The sequence below is a fragment of the Kryptolebias marmoratus genome, linkage group LG6 (assembly GCF_001649575.2).
Source record: "Kryptolebias marmoratus isolate JLee-2015 linkage group LG6, ASM164957v2, whole genome shotgun sequence".
Classification (NCBI taxonomy): domain Eukaryota; kingdom Metazoa; phylum Chordata; class Actinopteri; order Cyprinodontiformes; family Rivulidae; genus Kryptolebias; species Kryptolebias marmoratus.
In genome coordinates, this window is record NC_051435.1 from 22503062 (window position 1) to 22527117 (window position 24056).

Genomic DNA, 24056 nt, shown 5'->3' on the forward strand with positions numbered 1-24056 from the left:
TCATTGTGTAATTGTATCTTGAAATTGTTTTGTTAAACTGTTAAAATAACAACTGTAGTGTTTCTGTCCAAATATTCCTGGACCTTGCTGAATGTTAGACTGATGACATAACCGGATGAGTTTTAGGCTTTAAGTTGCACAATTCCATTTTGTTTTATTCTTTTCAGCCTCATGTGGCTTTAATCACTGTCTCAGGCCATACATGGTGATGAAAAATTGAAAAGAACATTTGTCTTTTTAAATTACTCTGTGTGTGTGTGCTCATACACGTTGGCGTGTGCTCTTGTTTTTGTCACTGTCCGCTCGTTCTTGGCGTTGCAGCACAATGTGCCGTCATCAAGGTGGGGCTGCTTCTGCCTTCATGTACGTTTGCATGTTTTTGTGACATGTTGGGTGGAGTGTAGGCTACAGCTGCATCTAATTTAATTTTCTCTCTTTTTTTTTTTTTCAAAAACAGACTTTTTTTCATACAGATTTCAAGGCAGCAGTATTTTTTCTGCTTTGTAAAAAGTATTTAAATTCTGTTGCCTTTGCTGTCTTTTCCACTGATTGCAGCCCTCAGCCCCCACAGCCAAAGACCCCTGAGGTGCCGTGGTCTGAGACAGACTCCCCGGTCTTCCACCTGACCGATGAGTCCTTTGACGACTTCTTGGAGAAACATCCTGCTGCCCTGGTCATGTTCTACGCCCCTTGTGAGTAATAGAGCATGTCAAAACAACAACAACAAAATAAATAAAACAAAGCCCATTTTTGTGAAAATGTCAAAGTAGTATTTTGGACTTCAGGGTAAAACAACAAGAATTTATTTATTTATTTTTTTACTTTTTAAATTCACGAAATACCCTTGGGTTTGCTTGGATTTATTTGGTTAAATAAATGCAGGCTCAGTGTTTTGGATTTTGTTGTTTAACCATTATTAGATTTTCCATCCATCTTCAATTTTAGATCTTTTTTTTTTTCTTTTGACAAAGAAATCTGAGAGTAGAGCCACTTGGGATTACTGTAATTACAGTTAGATCAACTATCAAGTTGTATTTCTGTATCTACAAATTGAATGTTAGGGTTTTTATTAAGAGCTGTCAATTATAAAGCACCCAGATAGTTAAGTCTCTAAGCAATAAGTGCTAGTTTTGTCAATTATCAACACAAACTGGAAAGTATTTAATAAAAAATGCAAAGAAAGCAAGCTGAAGTGGGATAAACCCGCCAAGACAAATAGCAGTCTAGAAAAGTCTTGTTAAGTCTGAGTCAGACCCCATCTAAGACTTTGTTACCCATATAGGGGAGTGTTTTGTCCTAAATATTCTTTAGGCTGGTGATGCTTATGTCAGATAACTTGAATAATAATAATTCAGAAATACATTACTTATTGGTCGACTCAAAGATTTTTCAGCCAATTATGTAGCAGGTCAGTATCATGTATGAGGTCAGTATTCGGTCAAGTAAAGACAACTTCTATCGATCACATAAAACAAAGTAGTTTGTTGCCTTTAAAAAAAAATGACAGCAAATGATTAATTTTTTTATTTCTTTTACTAGAATGTATTGAAAGTTTTAAAGATTGTTTTTTTTTGGGGTTTGTCTTCCTCTGACAGTTGCCTTTAATAAGTCAAGTGCTCAGTTTTATCAAGAGAACATTTCCAAATCTAAAATATGTGCAGCAGCGTGTCAGAGGAGCTCCTCATTCCTTCTTGCCATGAAAAACATTTTTTAAACTTTATCCCTTGGGTTGAGCTGTTATTCAGTTACTCAGATAACATCACTGTTTTGCAGTTGTGCTCAGTATTAACAGTCTAACCAGAGGAGGACTGGAAGTGGAAAAACAAACCCAGTTCCAATCAGCTCACTAGTATTGATCTCACACAGTCCCATCCTTGTAAATAACACCTCCTTGTTGCCATATGGTTCATATAAGCCTGCTTGTCATTTCTACACACGCACCACATTTTTATTCATGCACCATACACTTCCACTGTTGTTACGCAGAATTTTGTAAACCTGCCAGATTTTTTTCCCCCCCATGTTCAGATTGCTTCACTTTGATCAAAGCCTCCTCCGTGTTAGGGATCTGTCTGTTTTTTTTGTTGTAACATAGAGCTGTAAATTATTCATTAAACAATACATGAGTTATACAACACAATCCTATTTATGTTGCAATCATTTTTAGATTATTTTGTTTCTTTTACTTTTTTTTTATTACTTCACCTCATCCAGCTATTTACGTTCCTAACCATCTGCTTCCTTTTGTCCTCATTTCAGTCCCACCCCTGTAAAAATGAACTAAAAAACAGCTGAATCAGTTGTAACCAGAATAATAGTTCAGTATTTTAACATTTTGATCTGCACCACTAATGTATGTGGCATAGTTCGGAGCTTGGGGTGCTTCACTTGCATCCTTAACACTCATTTTACAGCCACTGTCCATTCAATGTCATTTAAAGCTAAAATATTGTTAAACTCATAAATATGTTGCTTAAGCTAACTCCAGCCAGTTGGCAAGAAAACAACACAGCATGAGTTTGCTGTAATTAGATCATCTAGAGTTGGGAATCCCTATTAACTTTATATGAGATCAGTGTGTTTTGAAAAGCAGAAAAGAATTACACTAAAACCATGTGTCCCATGTTGTGTTGCTTCCTTTCATCTTACAAAAGCCCCTCAGAGCTGTCAGGGATTGTATCGGAGACGTTTTGGGCTGCTGAACCTTTGGGTTCTGTGTGTTGGAGTGTACGGCCTCTTGAGATCAGGCTTGTTTTGGAGTTTGAAAGCCAAGTCGGCACTTGATTCTCTTTGTCATGTTTCTTGAGGTGCGATCACAGGTGAACGTGGTGGGCTGTCTTGAAGCAGAAGGGTGCTACCATCTAAGACTTTGTTACCCATATAGGGGTGTGTTTTGTCCTAAATACTGTTTAGGTTGGTGATGCATATCAAAGGAACATTCACAAAACTCCAGAAGCAGAAGGGGATCATGCTGGGGTTGGACTAAATCTCAGTTTCACTTTAAGATTAGTGTATTTGGGAGGAAAGAAATTGAATTTTGCTGTCCTGTGTTGGACAGATGTAGTTATTTTTTAATTGTTGCCCAAAGATTTTCCTCTCTGTTCATGCCTGAAGAAACCTCAGCAGCAGATTGAGTAAAGAAATACAGGCAGGTATGATAGGTATGAGTTAGATTCAGAAACATTTAAACTGCCAAATCAGAACCTCTAATGTATGCAGTATATATATATATGTACATATGTTCAAGTCACTCAGCTCTAACAGGAGAAAAAAAATATTGCACAGAAATATTGTCTAAAAATAAAATTACACTTATTACAAATGTACTAAAAACTCTTCAAATGTTGTACTTTTCGTGAGTCAGATTCACTTTAACTCGTTTATTTATTTATTTATTTTTACTACAAACTGCCTCAATGTTGTTCTTACATAACAATACAGACCAGTCTTGAGTTTTATTGTAATTTCGGCATCTTTCACAGATACTGTAGTATGTTCCTTACTTTAAATACTCTCTAATCCAATTGATGTATTTGCACCAATTTAGTATGTTTTCAAGTCATCTTTGTGTTTAATGTTTCAAGTTGAGGACTGCGTGGTAGTGTGATGGTAAGACCCTTTTCACACTGGATGAAGATCCCCACCTCTACACTTTCGACAAGTCTTTCAAACATGGCTTTTCTGGGTACTCCAGTTTCCTCCCAGCGACTGAAAACATGCAGTTTAGATGTATCAGTGATTTTAAATGGACCTTAGGGGTGAATAGGTAAAAAGGGGTTGTGACCCACACAGACCCTCAAGGCTTTACTAACTGCAAAGCCTTGACCCATCATTGTGAACAGTACTCTTGAGTGGGATGGCTGCCTTTGTCTACCAGGAGGTTGGGACATTGGTACACTTTCATTCATAAGGCCATGCTTGAGTTGCTCTCCTCCTATATCTGTGACTTAATCACACAGAAAATAGTTGATTCTTTCTCTTAGCGCTCAAATGATCATTTTTTGCTCTCTGCTCCATTTCCCACAGAATTTGGAAAAGGGGTCTACATGGAACATGTTTCAAAAACAATGGAAATGAACTGAATTTATTTCATTGAGTGCTTTTAAGTCTATATTGAAAACACTAGAGATGCCCTCCTTAAATTTTTCATAATTTTGTAATTGTGTAATCCAATTGTAGTTATTGTGTGGCTCTTGGCTAGAACTCCTTGAAAAAGAGTTTTTAATCTCAATGGGACTTTCCTGGTTAAATGAAGGTTAAATAAAATGGTCTAGTGAGCTGACCAGGGTGTACGCCACCTTTCACTCACTGACTTCTGGAATGGCGGCCCTTTAACAATGGTAAAGAGGACTAAGCAGGTAAAGAAAAGGCGTGCGTTTTCCCTGGAATTGTTGGATCACACTACAAACCAAACATGTATAACAATAACTTACACACACCCTAACTGTGCTGGAAGCAAACTGCTCCTCTGTTTCCCGCTGTGGCATCACAGCTTCACAGATGCTTCTGCTGCACTTGACTCACCCGGCGAACGACGACTCAGATCACGGGCAGTCGGCTGAAACAAGCTTCATCAAATATTGTCAGCTCATGCACAATCACACAGACGTCTGTGTACCCATGACCCATCGAATGCATATTTCACACAATGACAAAACATTTATTGCACACAATTACACTTTGTATCTTTCTCTCTCTTGCTCTCAAGTGGGCACAGACACATAGATGCTCAGTCTTGCTGCTTCAGTGCAGTTTCTTAATGGCTCTGCTGTCAAATTGAGATTAATGTTCTCCAAACCAACACTATCAGCTTGCATTTCTGTACATTCTCACTGCCCCCTGAGCAGCACAGCAGGGGAGTTTTGCGTGCAGCTCCTTGCGGTGGTGAAACCTCCAAATGAATGCCCCGTTTCCCAGATTGAGTCCGGGTGATTGTGTCCTGGACAAAAACAAAAGTTCCTTTGTGTTCATGTTGTTTGAAGAAAGAACAGCAGCATATTGAGAATAGTGTGTTGTTTCAGAAGACTTGTCTAAAGATGGTGATGTTTAAGTTGTTTTTATTATAGTGTACCATTAGGCCTCATTTTTATTATGTTACTATCTTACAAAATCCTAACATCATTTGTTGTAAAGCAGAGGAATCTCACCTTCTCTGTTTTAGTGTACTCATTATTGCAGCTCTGGTGACATGTGGTTATTTTTCTACCCTGATCTCTTCACCCCCATATTTAGTCTGAATCAGTGATATCTTATCGCCGTCCTGTAAGCCTCCCTTCTTTCTGCACATGCACTGACCGTGCTTCTCACGCACCACTCGTTTCACATGCACAACAGGACTGACACAGAGAACAAAACGGACGTTGGGTTTTCTCTCTGTCATCACTTCGAAGGGCCAGAAAAAGTCCTCTTAGTCACTTTGTTTCGCTGGTAAGCCTCAGCACAGTCTGCACAATCGCACACTGTTGACTGTTGAAAGAGACGCAGCTTTTCTTTTCCATAAGGAATATTATCCTTGATTTATGGCCTGTACCAGCTCTGCATTGTGTACTGAAGAAAGGAGTTCCTGAACTGATATGACAAGGGCAATTTAACAAGTCTGGAAAAGCACCAAGTTTGATGCAACCATCTCTTTACAACAGTGCTGTGCGCACACTGCTCATCTTTATCAAGTAACACAAATATTATGTTTTGCGTGCCACTCACCAAAGGGGGTTTACATGGGCAATTTCTGTTCTTTAATGGAAAACCTTGTGTTGTTCTTGCACAATTTGTTTAACTTAATATGAGTTTAAGATTCCCTTAAATGTGGTTTTGCAGTTTATATTTGCAGAAACGATTTTAAAAAGTGATAGAAATATATTGATTTCTTACTGCCTGTGTTCTCAGGCTGTTACCTTTGCCTGAAATAATAAAGTATTTTTAGTTTTAAAATCATTTTACGCTACCTTTATTTGATCATGCTCTATTTGACTGTTTTGTGACTCGAAATAAATGCACTTTAAAATCAAAGCACTTTCAAATGCAAAGTCCCTTTTTTCACCTTCCTTTGTGCATACTGTCCACTGGTTGCACAATGTTTGTGTAGAATCTGCCATTCAGGGTATGAATTATAACGGTTTTAAACCAAAGCAAAATGATTTCAGTTCTTGTTTGTTGAAGATGTTTTTGCTTCTCATCTGAAAGCGCCTTTTCAGTTCAAAGCTGAACAACATGAATTTTCAAGCTTTTTACATTGCAATGAGTTTTGTTTATGCAAGCGGGACTCAACAACCTCTCCACATATGAATGGAACAAGACACGAGAGCCCTCTCTTCAGATCAAGACTCAGCTGTCTACCAACATCTCAAGGATAAGGGACACTCTTTTGAAGACAGGAATGCTCATTGTTCAGACAAAGAAGATAGATGGTTTGAGAGAGGTGTGAAAGAACGAAAGAAGCATTTTATCAAATGAGAAAGACCAGCATCAAACAGAGGAGGAGGTCTCTGGTTAATACTTTCCAGAACTTTATGATGTAGTTTTGAGTCTGATCCTAAGTCAGTTTTACACCAACTGGAGTCGTCATCAAGCATGTAACTAAAACATCTCCCAAGTGGACCAGGTCAACAAAATGACCCGAGGAAGTGAGACTGCTTTGCATGAGAGCTCAGCTCACAAAAAAAGGGAGCAACTCACTGCAGTTTAAAAGCTTGTAACTCTACAATTTTCAGTTTGAATTAAAATAACTCCTTGGATGAGAAGCAAAGCATCTTCCTTAAACAAAAAAAGAAGTCCAGCTGGTTTGTTTTAAAATTCTTAGGAACCGGTTGAACTCAGTTCCCAGTTTCAGTCTGACTCTGGATCCACTCTAACCAGGTTCTGTTGCTGAGGGGCTTTTTTTGTGAACTAACCAATAAAACCAGTGTCTGCACAGCCATGCAAATATATGCTTTACCCAAGTGTAAGGAAGGAGTGAGGCTGAACATGTCCCTCTTTATTTCCTTCTGTAGATATGCCTCAAGTTCCAACTAAGTGAGCACTGTTGATCTGACCTTGACTTTCCTGTTAGTTAGTCCTAACCATGGCACCGAGCAGCAGATAGTTGAAACTTTTGTTTCTTGTAGATGATTCAGGGTACATGTTGGGCCTTGTTCAGACCTGGCACCCACATCCACCTGGGTGATCTGATCTCACTTGGATCAGATCAGATGGATTTTAATGGTAGGTGTGAACAGTTGTAGTTAAAGCTTTCCGCTTGTGAATCAGCTAGAACACATGGTAATGAATGCCAGGTCTAAACAGGGCCTTGGATTCAAATGTCTGGACCCCGGCAGCAGCACGCCCATCAGATTTAAATTTGTGCCATTACATAATGAACGCCTTTCCAACATCCGCGCTTCCCATAAATCAAGTATATCTGAACACATCACTATCACATCTCAATTGCCATCTGGTGCTGTTCATTTTGCAATGAACATCTGAGCAGTCTCATTTGGTGTGTTAGTAACGTCTTTACTCAGAAACAAGCATATGCCAATTCCTGACACTATAGCATATTGTAAGTAATCAGACATGACTTAACTCTCCTTGTAAGTATGAGAGACTCTTGTTGTCTCATTTAAGTTTCACCCTCTACATGTCACCATTGAACCCTCGGACAAACCAGCCATCAGAGAATTAAAACTCTTCGTCAAGCTGATTTCACATGACTGCCAAGAGGATGTAATTCTGTGCAGAATTGCATTGTTCAGTCTCATAAAGCTGTTACACAATCATATATTGTTCAACAATATATGATTCAATCTTATACCTGTTTTGTAAACCTTGATGATTTTTCCCCATAAAAACTAATGTAATTTTACTGATAACTATATTAAGCTGACTGAGTTGGCTGGTCCAGATTTTACCCAATGTCCTCAATCAGTTAGCTAAACTTAAGTGCATAGAATAAATGTTTACAATTTTTTTTATATTTTTCTGCTTAGTTGTGTGTTAATTTTACAAAAAAATCTGTTTTTCAAATGTATTTAAATTCTTATATTTTGGTATAATTACAAAATAATGCCTCATAGTGTGTTTTTTTTTTTTTCAGCTTTTCGCATTGATTTTGAGGAATTATTTCTAAAAATGTAAAACAAAAAATCACTGGCATTTCTCTGTGTGTTTTGGACTCCATATGCACCAGTACTAAAATCAGTCTCTACAGTACGTCATTGGTCAGGCTGTGTTTTGCTTTTTTAAATTCTCCAGGGTGTGGACACTGCAAGAAAATGAAGCCAGAGTATGATGAAGCTGCTGAAATACTCAACAATGCTGCAGATGTAAGTTTCATGACCTTTTCACTCTGTTTACATGTGTTTATCATAAATGTCTGCAGACCTTTGTGCTTCATAGTTCACACTCTAATATTCACTCCTTACCTAATATGGCTGCAACAGATTGGGACCATCCCCCTGCTTAACCTCAGGTTGTTGGTTGTTGCAGGTGACCCATTGGTCATACTGTCCAGTTTTTGATGCATTTCTGATTATTTGGGTGTGTTCTTCTGTGGTAATTTTACACTCCACAACCTGGAGCAAAACATGTAAAACTCCAGCCTGTTGACTGTAGCAATTATCTCATCCATGAGCCTCTCCATGGGCCAATGCTTGGACCTTGTCCTTGTGGCTCTCTGCCCAGCTCTGGAGGTCAACAGGAAAAGCTTTGTCATTATTTAATGTAGATGGAATAGAGCTACTTTTCACCCTGAGCTTTTAAGATCTAGCATATCATTGAGTTTTTTTACTTCTTTGCCTTGACGCTAGTGATTTTAAAACCAGAGATTATAATATAAACATGTGGGTTTTTCTTTTCATTGTGTATTAACTTTTCATACATGTGAAAATGTCTGCAGAGAGAAACACTGGAGGTCAAATTACTGATTTGTGTAAATTGCCTTGTTTAAAAGTCAAGCTTTTTTTTTTTCTTACTTGGCAACATACAAAAGAAAGTTGCATTCTTTCAGTAGATTGTAGTAGCTTTTTTGTACTTTCTAAACTAATCAGCTGTTTTCTTAGAACCCACGTAGCCTTTCAGTTGATTTTTGCCAAGCATTTCACAGGTGTTGAGTCATCTCTCACATGTGTTGGACATTGTTACAAATATGCAGGTATGCAAATATTTCCAAAAAGTGTGAAATGCCATTATTTTACATTGTTATTAAGAAAAATCAGAGCCTTATAGCACTGTATGACTATTAAACATGCCAACAGATTAGAGTTCACATTCAAAGGTTGGTGTGCACAAATCTGTAGATGAGATAAGACTTGTCCCCATTGCGCTTCATGGTTGTGGTGCATCAAGAGTTCCTTTGTTCGAATAGAAACCAAAGACCTTTTTTTATTTAACTGGCTAAGTAAGAATGACAGAAAGCAGTGACAGTCAAGTTTTTCTTTTATTCTCATAGGATATCAACAACTAGTGCAATTATATATGTTGTCTTAAAGTTGAGGAGCCAATATTTTACTTTGGTGCACAACACAGACCAAAGTGAGCCTCTAGACTTTTAATTTTCCCTCAACAAAAAAAACGTTGCTGTTAAATTAGCTTTAAATCGAAGTAACTAAAGCCTGTCTAGTCTATAGTTTACATGAAACATAGCATTCCTTTTAGTTGAAGGAATGCAAATCACCTGCCGTCTTACATGCTGGAGTTTTAAACAAACAATCTGGTATGATCTGTTGGTGCTTGGGAGTTTGTGACGGGCATGACTTTCTGCTACTACCACTAAATTTTAGCTCAATAGTCGTAAGCATGACTGTATTTATAGCTAACATGCATTAACAGGCAATTACATTATCAGCAGTTTTTACAATAAAAACCCACATAACAGTCATAATGTTCACTGTAAATTTATTTTGTATTGTTGATGTAATAATTGTAATAATTTACTTTTGTCCCTGTAACATGAATGAAAATTGTTTTTATCTGGGGTTTTTTTCCTCTACAGAGTCCAGGTGTGTTGGCAGCAGTGGATTCCACGGTACACAAGGCTGTAGGAGATCGCTACAAGATCTCAGGTTTCCCGACTGTTAAGTATTTTGAGAATGGTGAAGAGAAATACACCCTGCCACACCTCCGAACCAAAGAGAAGATCATCGAGTTCTTGCACAAGTAAGTCACCTACTTCTCATGCACCCATCACTTCTTCTCATCTTTGCGTAGATCCAAGTCTTGGGTCACTTTTAAAAGACCAGCTCAAATATAGAAACCACCTGAGATGTCAGATTTAGAGTGCTGTGCAAACATTTTAAGTCAACCCTCATTTATTTACATTTTATTTCCAAGGAGACACTTTCTTGCAGCATTTTGAAGTGGTCTTAAGCAATGTTTCTTTAAACTTTAAAGAGTTTTTATTTAGACATTGGCTTCTTTACTACCTTTAGGTCCAATACCTGTTCCTTTTCAGAAGAACGTTTTGCCACTTAACTGTGTTATGTCTACACATAATTTGATATACAGTAGATGATCAGATGAACAATGATGCATCTTTCAAGTCCTGTGTAAGGTCTTTTATTTTATCTTTTTCCCTGCATGGTAGAACAGTGGTTAGAGATGTCACTTCACAGCACAAAGGTTGCAAGTTTGCCTCCTGGCCTTTCAGGGTGGAGTTTGCATGTTGTCCCAGTGCACGTGTGGGTTTTCTCCAGGTACTTTCCTCCCAGATTAAAAACATGCTTGTAAGGTTCATTGGTAACTCTAAATTGTCCCTAAGTATGAGTGATTGTGTGAATAGTTGGTTGTCTCGTTTGTCTCTGTGTCCTTGGAAAACCTGTCCAGGGTGTGCCCTGCTTCTAGCACAGGGACTTCTGGAGATAGACGCCAGCTCTCTGTGATCCGAAAAAGAGAAGTGGGTAAAAGAAGATGGATGGATGGATGTTTCTTAAAGACATGACTTTCAGACCTCCTCTCTCTGCTGATTTTAGTGCTGAGTTTTGTTGAGTTTTTTTGTCCTCCACTTCTTAATTTTTAGGTCAGGTACAAGAATGAAGCAGAAATTGAGTGAAAAGGCAGTCTGTCCAAAGAACAAGTTTGAAAGATCTTCATAAACTTGATAAACTATTGAACAAGACCACTTAAAAAAATGATAAGAAAGTCTTGCTGCTTAAAAATGATAACATAAAATAAAAAATAGGGGATGGTTGTAAACTTTTGCACAGTACTGTAATTTAAAAGGTTTGATATGAATTAATTCTTCATGTGAGGTTTGTTGTTCACCAATAACTCTTTTTGAGAAAAGTTGTTCAACTTCCTGAACACAACTTCATTAAAACAATTTCTATTTAGAATAAAATAAAATGGAAGTATACTTCATTGATCCCTTGAGAGAAATTTAGTAAAAACTTTCAAGTCAACAGGTATAATAATAATAATAAACATTTCCTTGAAGTATTGACTCTTAATGTATTCTCATCTCATGTCCAGTGGTTTTCCATTAGTGTCTTAATGTTTCTGGATCTAACTTGTTCACTTGTTCTGCATGTTCATTCAAGCAGTGTTTTTTTTTTGTGTGTAGTGATGATTTCTTTGGCTCTTTTTTTTTTTTTTTTTTAATCTCTGCAGTCCCCAAGCACCTCCACCACCAGAACAATCCTGGGAAGAGAAGCCCTCCAGTGTCAGCCATCTTGGATCTGAAGATTTTAGAGAGGCTCTAAAGAAGAAAAAACATGCTTTGGTCATGTTCTACGCTCCCTGTAAGAGTTTATATTGAATGTGCTCAATGCCTATGTTAAGTAAGCTGTCTTGCTGAAGGACACTTTGGTTCCCTGCAGGTTTGGAAATGAACTCCCCCACGTTTTTACCTGGAAAACAAGCACTGAGCCACAGTTGCTCTTTGTGCCATTAAGCCTTTACACACAGATGTGAATTAAGACCTCAAAAAAAAAATGTTGTTACAAATTGTTAAATTTCACATGCTTGGCTTTTTTTTTTTCTCTCAAAAACTTAAGTGTGGATGATGTTGCCACAGAGTGTGATCACAGTCTGTTTGGGTTTGATCATCTGTGTTAAAGCCAATGTGCATGTATGACTCAGAGCTTTTTTTCCAGTCTCCTCTTTGCAGAGCATATATGAACCCCACCTAATCCACTGGGAGACAAAGAAATAACTCACTTTACTGAGAATAGATTTAAGTTAAATAACAGTTCCTCCTGAAGGTTTTAGGTTACTAGAAAACCTTTTTAGATGAGGTGTAAGAAACTGAAAATTACACTAAAATTATTCCGAGACAAACAGCAATTCTTCTACTCTCCCAAGAATATAGATTTATTTGCAAAACACAAACATCCTTTTCTTCAAATCTGCATGCATAGACTGAACTTCATCAATCTTTTCACAGCAATGTCTGAAGTAATGTTGAAATATTTTTCAAAAGAACGGTAGAGATCCAGTTTCATGCAACCATTGAGGGAATACAGTGTGGGAAAACATGCTTTTATCAAACACACTTACAGACACATACATGCACTCCTCTCCGTGGATTTTGCCCTTTTGTTTCTGATTTGAGCTTCAAAGCCAAACAGGGTGCATCGGTCAGGCTGCTTCCTCTGTCGGCTCTTTGGTGTTTCCTTCTACAAAGAGGAACTCCAGATGTACATCAAGCAGCAACAAGCTGCTGTCCCCTCACACCATCTGTACTTCGCTGACTGCTGTCTGATCACCGCAGAGCTCCTTCAAACTTCGCTTCAGATCAGATACAGCTGCTTTCTAAGAAAGTGTTTCATCAGGACAGCGCATTAAACATTTTCAACCCAGTGGACAAGTAGTTCAAAAATAAAACTAACAAGTAGTTGGTTTTATTCACTTTTTTCTAAGAAAAATTAATGGTCTAACAGAAAAGAAACCCTTATAAACCTTTGATTTTGCCATGTTTTAGCATTGAAACACTGTGGTTGTGATGAATTGTGTGAGAAGAATGTAATGCATTCATCCATATTTGAGCACTTGTAAAATCCAGAGTTACAGAACATAAAAAAATAGGTCTTGTTACACTAAGACTTGTTAGAGTAACAAGTTTTTTTGTTTTTGTTTCCACTTCATGATCGGTTTGTAAAAGTTGCTTTAGTGACTATTAAAAAATAATGAGGCTCCATTTGGCAATTTATCAAAAAACATTTACCACCTCTGAGAATTTATTTTCTAGGTACATCTGTCTAATTCTGTTAAAGTAAAACACATTTCATTTTATTTGCATGATATCATCACTGTTACAGAGGTTCACTGCAAACTAAACTGAAAAAATCAGATGATTAAAAGCAGATTGTATACTACTTCCAGTCATTTTTTCTCCCAGGACCTATGCCAAACTGGTGTGGTATGATCAAATATTTTAAAACTAAATCCACACAGTTACTTGTTTTTTTGTTGTGCTATATTGAGATTCACATTTAAAAATGTCCTGCTTTCAGAATAATAAACCCTTAGCAGACTTACAAGTCCTGAACCTTATTCCTTGTGGACAAACACGATGCAAAGAATCATAGAACATTAATTTAACATCTAACAATATCAACAAAAATGTTTGTAACACAGAAAATCTTCTCATTTGTTTTAACCATCCTTTCCAGACATCTAAACTTTCCACTTGCACAAATGGGAATTTTGCTGCAGTCAATATTAAGCTCCTCTTCACACAAAATGTTCTTCAAATCTTATGTCACTTACACTTAAAGCCACAATAACTGTCAAAATACACGGTTTTTCAATGTTTTTGATTTGAAATTTCATGCTTCATACAATTACTACATCATTAAATCATTGTTTGGAGGTTATTTTATTTCAAACTCATCAGGGTTTTCATAAAAATTACATTAAAAAACTGCAAACATTCCTCATTTGTGTTTAGAATTATGCTTAGCAATCAGTAGTTCTCAGCACAGCTCATTTTCATATGGTTTTTAGCTCCGACTTATGTTTGAATTTTCTCCACCGCCCTATTTCCTCCCTAAAATGACTTCTGTCGACTCTCGTCCTCACAGCTTGTAGTTATTGTTCCTTTTCAGAATCAGACAGAAGAACTTTTCCTTTTCCTTTTTGTCCTGCCGTCTCCGATTCCTCTGTTCTCCCTCTGACTCTGTTTACATCCAGGGATTATTTTACCGACTTAATATGCATCAGGCGCCTAAACTGTCTGACGTGAACTCATCATTGTTTGAATGTAAACAAAACGACTCATAATTGTTGGCAACAAAACCTGACTGCTGATTTGTCTCATTTATTACAAAATATGCTGTAGACTTTTGGTAGGGAATGATGTGTATTTAGTGGGGTTTTTTTTATCATAGATAATGCACATATACAAAAGTTAATATCAAAAACACTGAAAAATTGCGTATTTTGACAGCTATTGTGGATTTAATTTTAAATCTGAATAATTAAATGGGTCTTTCCTGACTTGAGTCAGCTCATCATAAAGATGAAGGTTCCTCAGTATACAGTACTTTAAAATGTTGAAGTACTTCAGTTGAAGCACTAAATATTCATTAGGGACTATTTAGGTACAATCAATTATAGATGTCCATCCAGTGATTACTTTATTACTTTGAAAATTTAATTAAATGTTATTCACTGGGTCTTAAGATATTTTGCTAACAGAGACATATACACACTCATACGGACCAATTATGAGATCCTCATTTCATGCAATAATAAGAGAAATAAAGGCTGTTACATCACATTCACCAGCCAGTTATTTTGTTTTTAAAGGTGAGCCTTTCTAAGTCACTTTTTGTCTGTGGCAGTAATTATTAGAATAATACAATAGTTGTAAATGTGCAAGTAGAGGACTAAATTTAAAATGGCTGGATTTATTCTCATTAAAAGGACCATTTTAGATGGTTAAGAATAGGTACAATGCATAATGCAAATCCTATACCTTTTAAAGCCACATACCCATTTTTCATTTTTTAGTTTTTACTCCAATTTTTGCATCACCATTATCTTTTTGTCTTCATGTGAGAAACAGCTTTTGTTTATTTATTTATTTTATAGCATCAGTTTCATTAATGATTTAGCAAAACTAAATGTTTAAAAGGTGTTATTACCTGCAAAGCTAAAAGACTAGATTTGCTTTCATAAGCTTACCCAAAACAAATCAGTCAGTGCTATAACTGTTTAGCTCACATTATCTTTCTCAAACTCTTTATCAAAGTATATGTTAGAAAATTATTTTTAAAAATGTCAGACGACAAAACTGCTAGTGAGTTAAAAACATGCTCCCTTGAATAATCAAAGCCATAATCTACATCCAGCTGTTCCTGAATGACTGTTTGTCAGAAGCTGATTAACCAGTAATTTATTCCCAACTTTTTACATCAATGTTTTTATCCAGTCTCCCACTGCCAAACTAATTTACGAATAAATTGAAATCAGCATCTCTACAAAATGTGTTCTAGCTTTTTATTTTTTTTCACCGTTACCATTTCCAACTGTTTGGTTTTTATGAACAGAACAGGACTTTGGTATTTGACATTAATAGTAAACGAACAGAACAAATGAGCCCTGCCTACATAATGTCAGACTTCACCTGAAGCTGGAGGGGAGATGTGTAATCAGAGCTAACAGGCTGAAGCAATATCACATAATTGCATATTTTTAACCAAATTCAAAAAGTATTTTCTCCTTTCTTGTTTATACTTAAGTAAGTTTTGAATATATATGATTGCCCTGTCTTTTAGACATTGTAAAACTTCCTAAAAATATGAACATTGAAGTAAAAAATTATCTGTGAATACATTCATGTTAGTAATGTTAAGTTTGAAATTTCTAACTAATGTTCTGTTTAAAACTTGAAACATAATAATATTGTATAATTGTATAAACAGGAGGATTAATGAGCTGTAATATTGCCCACCTTTTTTTTTTTTTTTTTTTTTTTTAAGGGTGTCCACACTGCAAAAATGCCGTCCCTCACTTCACCACAGCAGCGGAGCTCTTTAAGGAAGATCGCAAGGTCAGTTTGTCTTTCCACATCTTCAGCTGTACAAGCAGGAACAAGCAGCTGTTAATGCAAGAAGACAGCATTGATATTTCACTCCTTCAGTTTTCTGTCATGTCAAGGTGGAAGAAGATAGATACATGAAATGTATTTTGTCATTCCGCAGCTCATACAAGACTGGATATTGGCATTTTCCATCTTTAATATTTGATTTATATATTGTCTGGTGAACAATCTTTTGATTTTATCAGCTTTCTGTTAACAACTCAACATAGGAAAAACTTTGAAGAAAATGTTCAAATTTCTTCTTTTAATCAGCAACAGGTTTTCTTTATCGGAGAAAAGTCACTGAAATCTTGCCAGCTAAGCATATCTTTTTCATTTTACTAAACTTCACGCTGTGTCATAAAATATTTTGTTTTGAACATTTGGGGTTTTGAGGTTATCGAAGGTTCATGCAGTCTCAACAGGATGTGCTCATCTTTCATCCCCATTACGTTTTCTTCTGGGGCTTGTGTTCCAACACACTCACTCTCCCTCTTTTCCCTGATAATAACCTCGGACTGCAGGGCTTATTTTCAAACCTCTTTAACTTTGGAGGTCTCCCTCTCACACACATGCTCACTGAGAAATTATGGGTGCATGTCTGGCAATTTGCATGGCAACAATTTATCATCTAAAAGAGGGGGGATAAGGGCTTTATCTATCATGTATTTTGGTTGTAAAACTCCATGAAGAAGTTTGACATTAATTGCTCTTTAAGCTGAGGCTGTGTCATGTTCCTGTTCTCATTTGTTGGGAATTTCTCAAAATTATTGTCAGATGGTTTGAAACAGTGACATATTCTCAACAACGTAGTCATAGATTTTCTGAGGCAACTTTTTGTAACACTTGTTGTAACATTAAGCACCTACAAATGAAAAGAAAATGTTTGGTCCAAAGTTTTCATTATGTCATAGCTTCAGTATTCAGCTGCAGAGTTTGGATCAGCATCCTGATCCGAGCTCCACAGTGAAAAATCTCACAAGCTTCTCAACCAGGAGACTTTCAATTTTGTTTAAATGCACAAGTTTAAGCTGTTTTCCTGCCTGTTGTCCTCTTAGAGGCCATAGGAGGTTTAAAGTTTTGTTTGAGTAAGGAAAATGTTCAAAGTGAGACTGTTTACTTGGCAATCTTCATTATTAATCAAGCCAAGTCCCAGTGTGTTACACCGAGCTGGTGTTGATCAGTCTATTAGCTGCCCTTGCCTGATTTACCAAAGACAAACACAAGATTAGCTGCAGCTTTGAAGACAAACAATTAAAACTGCACATTTTGCTGTATAACAACATGCGAGCTGCATACACAATTTGCAGAGTTATCTTTTCCCTTAATGCAAATCAGTAGCTAATTAAACCTGCACATTGGCTGGAACAGGCTGTTTTCAAAAGCTTTTTTCCCTGGTTTTAGTGAGAATGCAGTTTAATTAGTTATTTTATTAACCCTTTTGCTGCTAGTGTAGCTTTAAAATCACTTTATTAAACAGACTGACCTTTCCCAATCGTGCTGCAATAGAAATAATAATTCCTATTTTTTTCTTTTTGTTGTTGTTTTTCATTTAACTTGTTTTTCCAGACCCTGCTCTGACTTATGTTATTGGACATGTATGTATTTTAGGGTTCTAAGTCTTTTGCATTGTCAGTAAATCATCTTGTAGATTACCTTTAGGGCTTCTGAGCACTGGAGGTGGAATGGAGCTGTTTTTTGTGAGTATACCATACATGCATCGATGCTGGGAATGTGATTCAAGCAAGACTGACCAGAAGTAACACTTATATAACTCACCAGAAGGTTGTTAATGTGCCAAAATGGGCTGCATTGTCAAAAGCTTAGGAATAATTTTTTTTATCATTTACCTTTGAAATCAAAATTGGAAATCAAGTTTAAAATGAATACAATCAAGCAAAAATGTGTTACAGTGTCCCCTATATTTAAGTTATGTTGTCTCTCATCTGGTACCACCTACACAGCCATATCTTGTAACCATATTTGTCTTGTTGTGTTAAGACACTTATCTCAGTGTATCACAACAGTTTGCTTATCATTTTGCTCTTGGGTGTGATGCTGCTAGATTGAAACCCAGCCAGCTGGTAATTTAGCAATTCAGTAAATGGCTTGATGTTGGGTCCTCTGTCACTTGAAGATGGATCAATAACGGAATTAGCTGCAGACCTTGAAGAACGACAACTCTACAACTTCATTTTCTCCTGTCAATTCACTGCAGCTCTGATTGATTACACAGGGATGAGCAGGAGGATGAAGATTGTTGTTACTTTACAGCGCTTGTTGACTGTACTATTGGTTGCTGCTTCCTGCTGGGTTTTTTTTGTTTGTTTGTTTGTTTTATCTCGGTGCAGTAACCCAGAAGGGGTCCCATAGGTACATTTGGATCACAGGGGACCAGTTCACTGTCCTAATAACCATTTGAGACAGTTAGCCTTTGGCCAAGCAAACTGAACAGTCTTCCAGCTCCTGCACAAGTAGACCTGCTTTTGCATTGCTAAAGTAGAAGCTACTTAGGTGTGCTCTTACTGTAATGTGTGTAGCACAAAGTAGATGATCTGTTGCAAAGAGTTTGTTCAGTTGAAAGGTGAGTGGATTGATCACCAACATTTCCCACTTCACGCCAGTGTTCTCGGGAATGTTACTGCCTTTCAATATGTGCTTCCTGACCACAAAAAAACACTTTACAGTTTGAAGTAGTTCATCTTTTTTTGTTTTTGCACTGGCAGCACTGTGGCCATTTGCAGTATTTATAACTGTTTATTGGGTTTTTTTTAGTTCCTGCTTCAGAGTAGGCACTTTCTTCGCTCAATAGTGCTTCTCAAAGGACATATAGGGATGTGATTGGTCTATACATAAACGTAAGTTGATTGGCTGAAGTAATTGAATGTTTTAAGCAACACTAGCACTATTAAAAATGCATTTGTGTTGATAAAGTAGAAGCCATCTTAAGGCCAAATTATACTGGCGTGCGACTCATGGCTCTTGTGAATTATGGCGTCAAGAGAGTAGTTGCTATTTATACTGATGCCTTAGACATGGCACTCACAGCAGTTCTGATCTTAAACAATACGGGTTGCTACAGGAAAAAATACCAACGTGTTGTAGGAATGGAACAAGAAGAGTCATTCACAGGAAGTCTTTTTACAAAATGTAACTAAAATGTTTAATCTTATTTAAGCAGTTGCTGAAGTTTATGATTGTACCTTCTTGGCTTTTGTTCAGTCGTACGGATGGCTGTAGAAATCTGCTCAAGACTGCCTTGTTGTTCTTCCTGTTTTTAACTACCACTGTTCAACAAGTAACAAAATTTGGGATGTGCACCAAATCAACACAACCCAAATCCCCCTCTCCCCCAACGGACGATGAGTGCTGGGGTGTCCATTTTGTCTGGAGGCCATTTATGAGGCTGAGAATAATGGGAATAAACCAGGCTTTACTACTGTCATTGTCTGCTGTGATGTGATCTTTGTTGAACATAAGCAACAGAAAATAGACTAATCTGTTGAATGAGTCTGGGCTCCTATATCTCCTGATTTTGAATGTTTGTAGCACTCCTTCAAAGTTTGTTTGGGCTGGAAACTGCTTTCTATTGTAACAAGTATGTTTTGATGAACTGCTCAGGAAAATGATATTCAGTGCTCTCAGCAAATTTTCAGTCTTTGCAAGCTGAACCTGCTCAGTCTGGCTGAGTATGCAGAGTTTGCTGGTCACATGACTGTGAAATCCGTTTTTACAGGAACACAGTAAGGCCTAGACTCTTAAATAAAAGGTCACAGAGGAAAAAAATGGCTTTTTTTCTAACATGGACAATTCCTCTGGCTTTCCTTTTTGTATGCTAATGTCTGAGCTCCTGATGTAGACAAAACCAGGACTAAACAGTGTTATTGTTCTACAATATTGTCACACTTATGTAAATTCTCAGTTTAAATAAACATATTTTCATATATTTTCTTACTGGCAAACTGAAAAGATTTCGTTACTTCGTCTGAGGATTTGCAAAGAAGGTCAAACCTATTTTCCTTCTGCATCATGTCTGTTCTTTCTACATTCTGCTTGAGCAGACAGACAGGGAGTGATTATTTGATGGTGACAAGATCAGTGTGCAGTGCTCAGCACCCTGAGAGGAGGTGACATTTCAGCTGTCCATAAGGACACACTGAGTGAGCTATGTAGCAGTGAGGCAGCATTTATGCCTCTTTGGGATGGCTTGTCACTAATCGATGCAACAGCTACACAACATAAGTCCTCCTTGTTGTGTTTTGTGTCAGGCTGATTGTTGTCTGGGTTTTGTCCAACACCTCGGAAAAATGGATCTCAGCAACAATCAACTTTGCAAACAGAAAAAGAAGCTAATGGTCTAATTTTGGATACAGTAATGGTGTCTCGGCTGCCTTTCAGAACAGAGTTGACGACTCTTTTTAGGCAATTTTCTAAGATGCAGTTGAAACTTTTAAAGCAAAAATTGGAAAATTCCTTTTACTTGAGGATATACTAAGAGAGGCTTAAGAGACACTAGAACAAACTAAATCTAAATGATAATCGTTGTTTAAATGCAATAAATGTAAAACATGATCAAATCCTATAAACTTGATTTACAGAGGTGTAGGTGAAGTCTGTTTTAATCATCATGACTAGTACTATCATTATTAAAAGAAATGATTGCACTATTATCATTTCTTTTACATAAAAAACTGCTAGATTTCTAAACAGTTTCAACTCTTGAACAATTTATGCCACTAAGTATACTTTTCAGTAATTGAGTCATTTTTTACCATTCCTCTCTAGTTAGTTATGCAATTTCTACATAAATCTTTTTCTCTACAAATAACCACACTGATGGTCAATAAACTGTTTCTGTTTAGATTGTGTACGCTGCTGTGGACTGCACAAAAGGACAGAACCATGAGCTTTGTAAGCAGGAGGGGGTTGAGGGCTACCCAACATTCAACTACTACAACTATGGCAAGTTTGTGGAAAAGTACAACGGAGAACGTGGGGTAAGTGGCACAAAATACTGCTTTGTTCCCAGATATCTCTGTAAGATCATGATAACTGAGAATCAAGTCCAAATTTAGTCTGCAGTTGTAATTATCTGCTGTTAAACATTGTTTTGGGCTCACTTTAACAGTATCCAGACTTTATATTTAAACCAGCTGGCCTGGTTTCAGTGCAGACATTTACACTCACACACACAGTCATTCCAGGCAATTTCTGCTCATTTTTTGATTTAAGAAGGCATGAAAATGAATTCATTTTATGACAAAAAGAAAGCCATACAGTTAATAGAATTTCACCTGTAGGAGAATGTTTCCTTTAGATAGAACAATAAAAACCATCTGTAGACACTTAATTATATTCTGTTCAAACTTTTAATGTTTCCGCACTTTAATTCTGGTCTCAGTACATTTAACATTTAATCACACAACATGTATGAGTTTTACACCCTGACCTTTGACCTGTAATACTATGAGCCATAAGCCATGTTGGACTTTTTTTTTTAGAACTTGAAGGCTTTTTTTTGTCCTCCATCTAAGGCCCCGGCTGCAAAGCAAATACTTTTTTTCCCTCCTTCCTCACATTGTAACACAAATGAGGAAATGCCCAAACACACCAGTAGGTGTTGAGAATATCACATTAGCTGCATATTAAAATACGAAGCGAGATGTTCTTAGCTGGGCTACAGATTCTCCCAAAATAATTGTAGCTTGTTTCGGTTCTTCTCCACCCACCTATTCAGAGAACATTCTGGGCCTCCAGGAAAGAAAATAAAAACATATGTTTTGACTGCTGTCTTTCCTGTTCTGTACTGAACAGGAATAAATAATTGTCAAAGTGAGAATGAACTGTCATGAGTTTTTAAACAGACTGCATAGAATTGATTCTTAAGTTTGTCTACCTTTTTGCCTGCAGCAAGATTCCCAAGACTGTCAGGACTGTTAATCATTTTATCTATTCGGACTTGAACACACCTTTTCTCCATTTATCATAGAAGCACCGTTCAGCAGAAAAGCAGCCTCAACTCTTTGCTTTTTGACGGGTGGCTTTCCATCCAGTGTCCCTGAGAATCTTTTGAAGTAATGCAGCAAAGGCCTTATTTCCTTTTTCTCTGGTATCTCTGTTGCTTCTGTCTTTGATCCCTCCTGTCATTTGTTTCACCAGAAGAGCAGAAGTAGGACGGGATTTCACAGTTTAGCTTATGACACCTCAGCAGAAGCTTGAGAGAACGTTGCCAGTTTCCGATGAATTCACCTACTGCTCCAAAGTGCCAAAGCAAGTTGGCAATGACCACATTCCATCTTGTATCTTCATCTGGTGGTGGGCATCTGACACCAGTTTAGAGTGGGTCGCGTAATGAGCCACACCACCTTTTTGCTCCTCTGTGACCTGTATCCTGGGAACTCTTTACATCTTGGCTTTTAATGTCTGGTACCTTGTAGTTAGAACAGAGAAGGAATTTCAGAATTCACTTCTACTTTATTTTTATTTCCAGGTTTACTTTTTTATTACACCCACTATTGATTCAGATGGTTGATGTCACTAGTTACACTCCAGAGTTTTGTGCCAGATTTTGTGATGAAAAATCGACCCTGAGCTTCACAGTTGACTTCCTGCAGACATTCTGCACATATCAAGTCAAAATGGTGACGAAATAAAAGAATGTCAGTGCTACCTGAAAGCCATAGTAGAGCGACTTCCTGCAACTTCCTCCTCAGTCAGAGCAGATATGGCAACTGGATGGATGGCAATTTTGTGGTTTTTGACCTCTGTGACAAATTAATCAGTGTGGTGAAGTTTTGCAATCCCGTCCTCGGCCTGAGAGACAAATAAGCACACGATGATAGTTGAGCACGAATTACCCTTGCTGTCTTTAAATCTGGACATGCATCTGCAACATCTGGAAGTAATACTTTATGGGAGGAAACATGTCTTACTCTCATTCCCTCCATTACTCTCAGGATCTGGTAGTGTTTCAGTGTTATTACGGCCTCACAGTAATCTCAAAAATTAGTCGTTTTTTTTTTTTTCCTTCAGTAAAATGCTGATTCTTATGGAGATGTCCCATGATGCACAGTGTCCTTTGCTTTACCAAAGATTTTCTGATACTCGTGCGGTCGTGATTTGCTAGGTGGAGAATTTGTATCTGAAATGATAAAAATATACAACTGAAGACTAAATGTAAAACCTTTACAATGAGTAAAGACTTTGTCACATTTTTTGCCCACTTGTTACCCTTGCCTGTTTTTTTCCCTCACAGTTCAAATTGTGAAAATATTGTTTTCACATTCAAAGCCAAGCTCAGATTGTGAGCACCCAGATTTGGTTCTTTCTTAATGAAGTCAACAAACTTCCTGTTTTTGGTGTAATTTATTCTGACAGATATGCTACAAAGTCTCAACACAGCCACTACACTCTGCCTTGTTTTGGATAGATCTTACTTCCTGTTGCCGGCTTGGGGCGCCTGTGGAGTTGAACATATACAATTTGATGTTTTTCAAAACTCTTTCTGGGGGGAATTTCTCAAAAAGCTCTATTTTCTATGCATGTTGATCCTCACTCTTGCCTTGACTTGAGGTAAGGCCCTAAGAAAATACAGAGATGGGTAAAACTAAAGCACAAATTGAAAAAAAAGAAAATCAGGTCCTTTGTGTGTTGAGTGATCTGTTAAATTTGCACTGGATCACTTAGATTTGCTTCCTTTTCAAATATTTAAAAAAAATGATTTAAATAATTACTGACTAATTCAAAGAGTGTTTTGCCTAAAATGCCCGTATCTAACTTCTAACCACCAATTTTTTAATCCCCAAGCCTATGTGTAAATAATGAAACAAAGATTTTTGATGAAAAATGGTTTCTAGCAGTAATGTGGGATTAATATGCATTTACAAAGTAAATATAAAATCTGATGAATGACTAGACTTTTTCAAACAAGTCCTCTGAGAAAAGCCCAGAAGTATTTTTTTAAATTTTCTATCTGTCCCATTAGCCCCTAAGACAGTGAAAACTCCATGTTTCTGATCTTTCTGATGGTTGACATCAGTACCTTTTCATGTGTCATATA

General features: G+C 37.1%; 1 protein-coding gene across 2 annotated transcripts in view; it reads left to right on the plus strand.

The window, feature by feature from the left end:
* The window catches only part of pdia5 (protein disulfide isomerase family A, member 5), a 69631-nt gene that overhangs the window by 41600 nt on the left and 3975 nt on the right, over positions 1-24056 (plus strand). For both annotated transcript variants that reach the window (XM_017421212.3, XM_037976125.1), the window contains exons 11-16: positions 556-692; positions 8230-8300; positions 9968-10131; positions 11581-11711; positions 15897-15967; positions 20860-20994. In XM_017421212.3, the coding sequence (XP_017276701.1) occupies positions 556-692; positions 8230-8300; positions 9968-10131; positions 11581-11711; positions 15897-15967; positions 20860-20994 (709 nt within the window). The remainder of the gene's footprint in view (positions 1-555; positions 693-8229; positions 8301-9967; positions 10132-11580; positions 11712-15896; positions 15968-20859; positions 20995-24056) is intronic.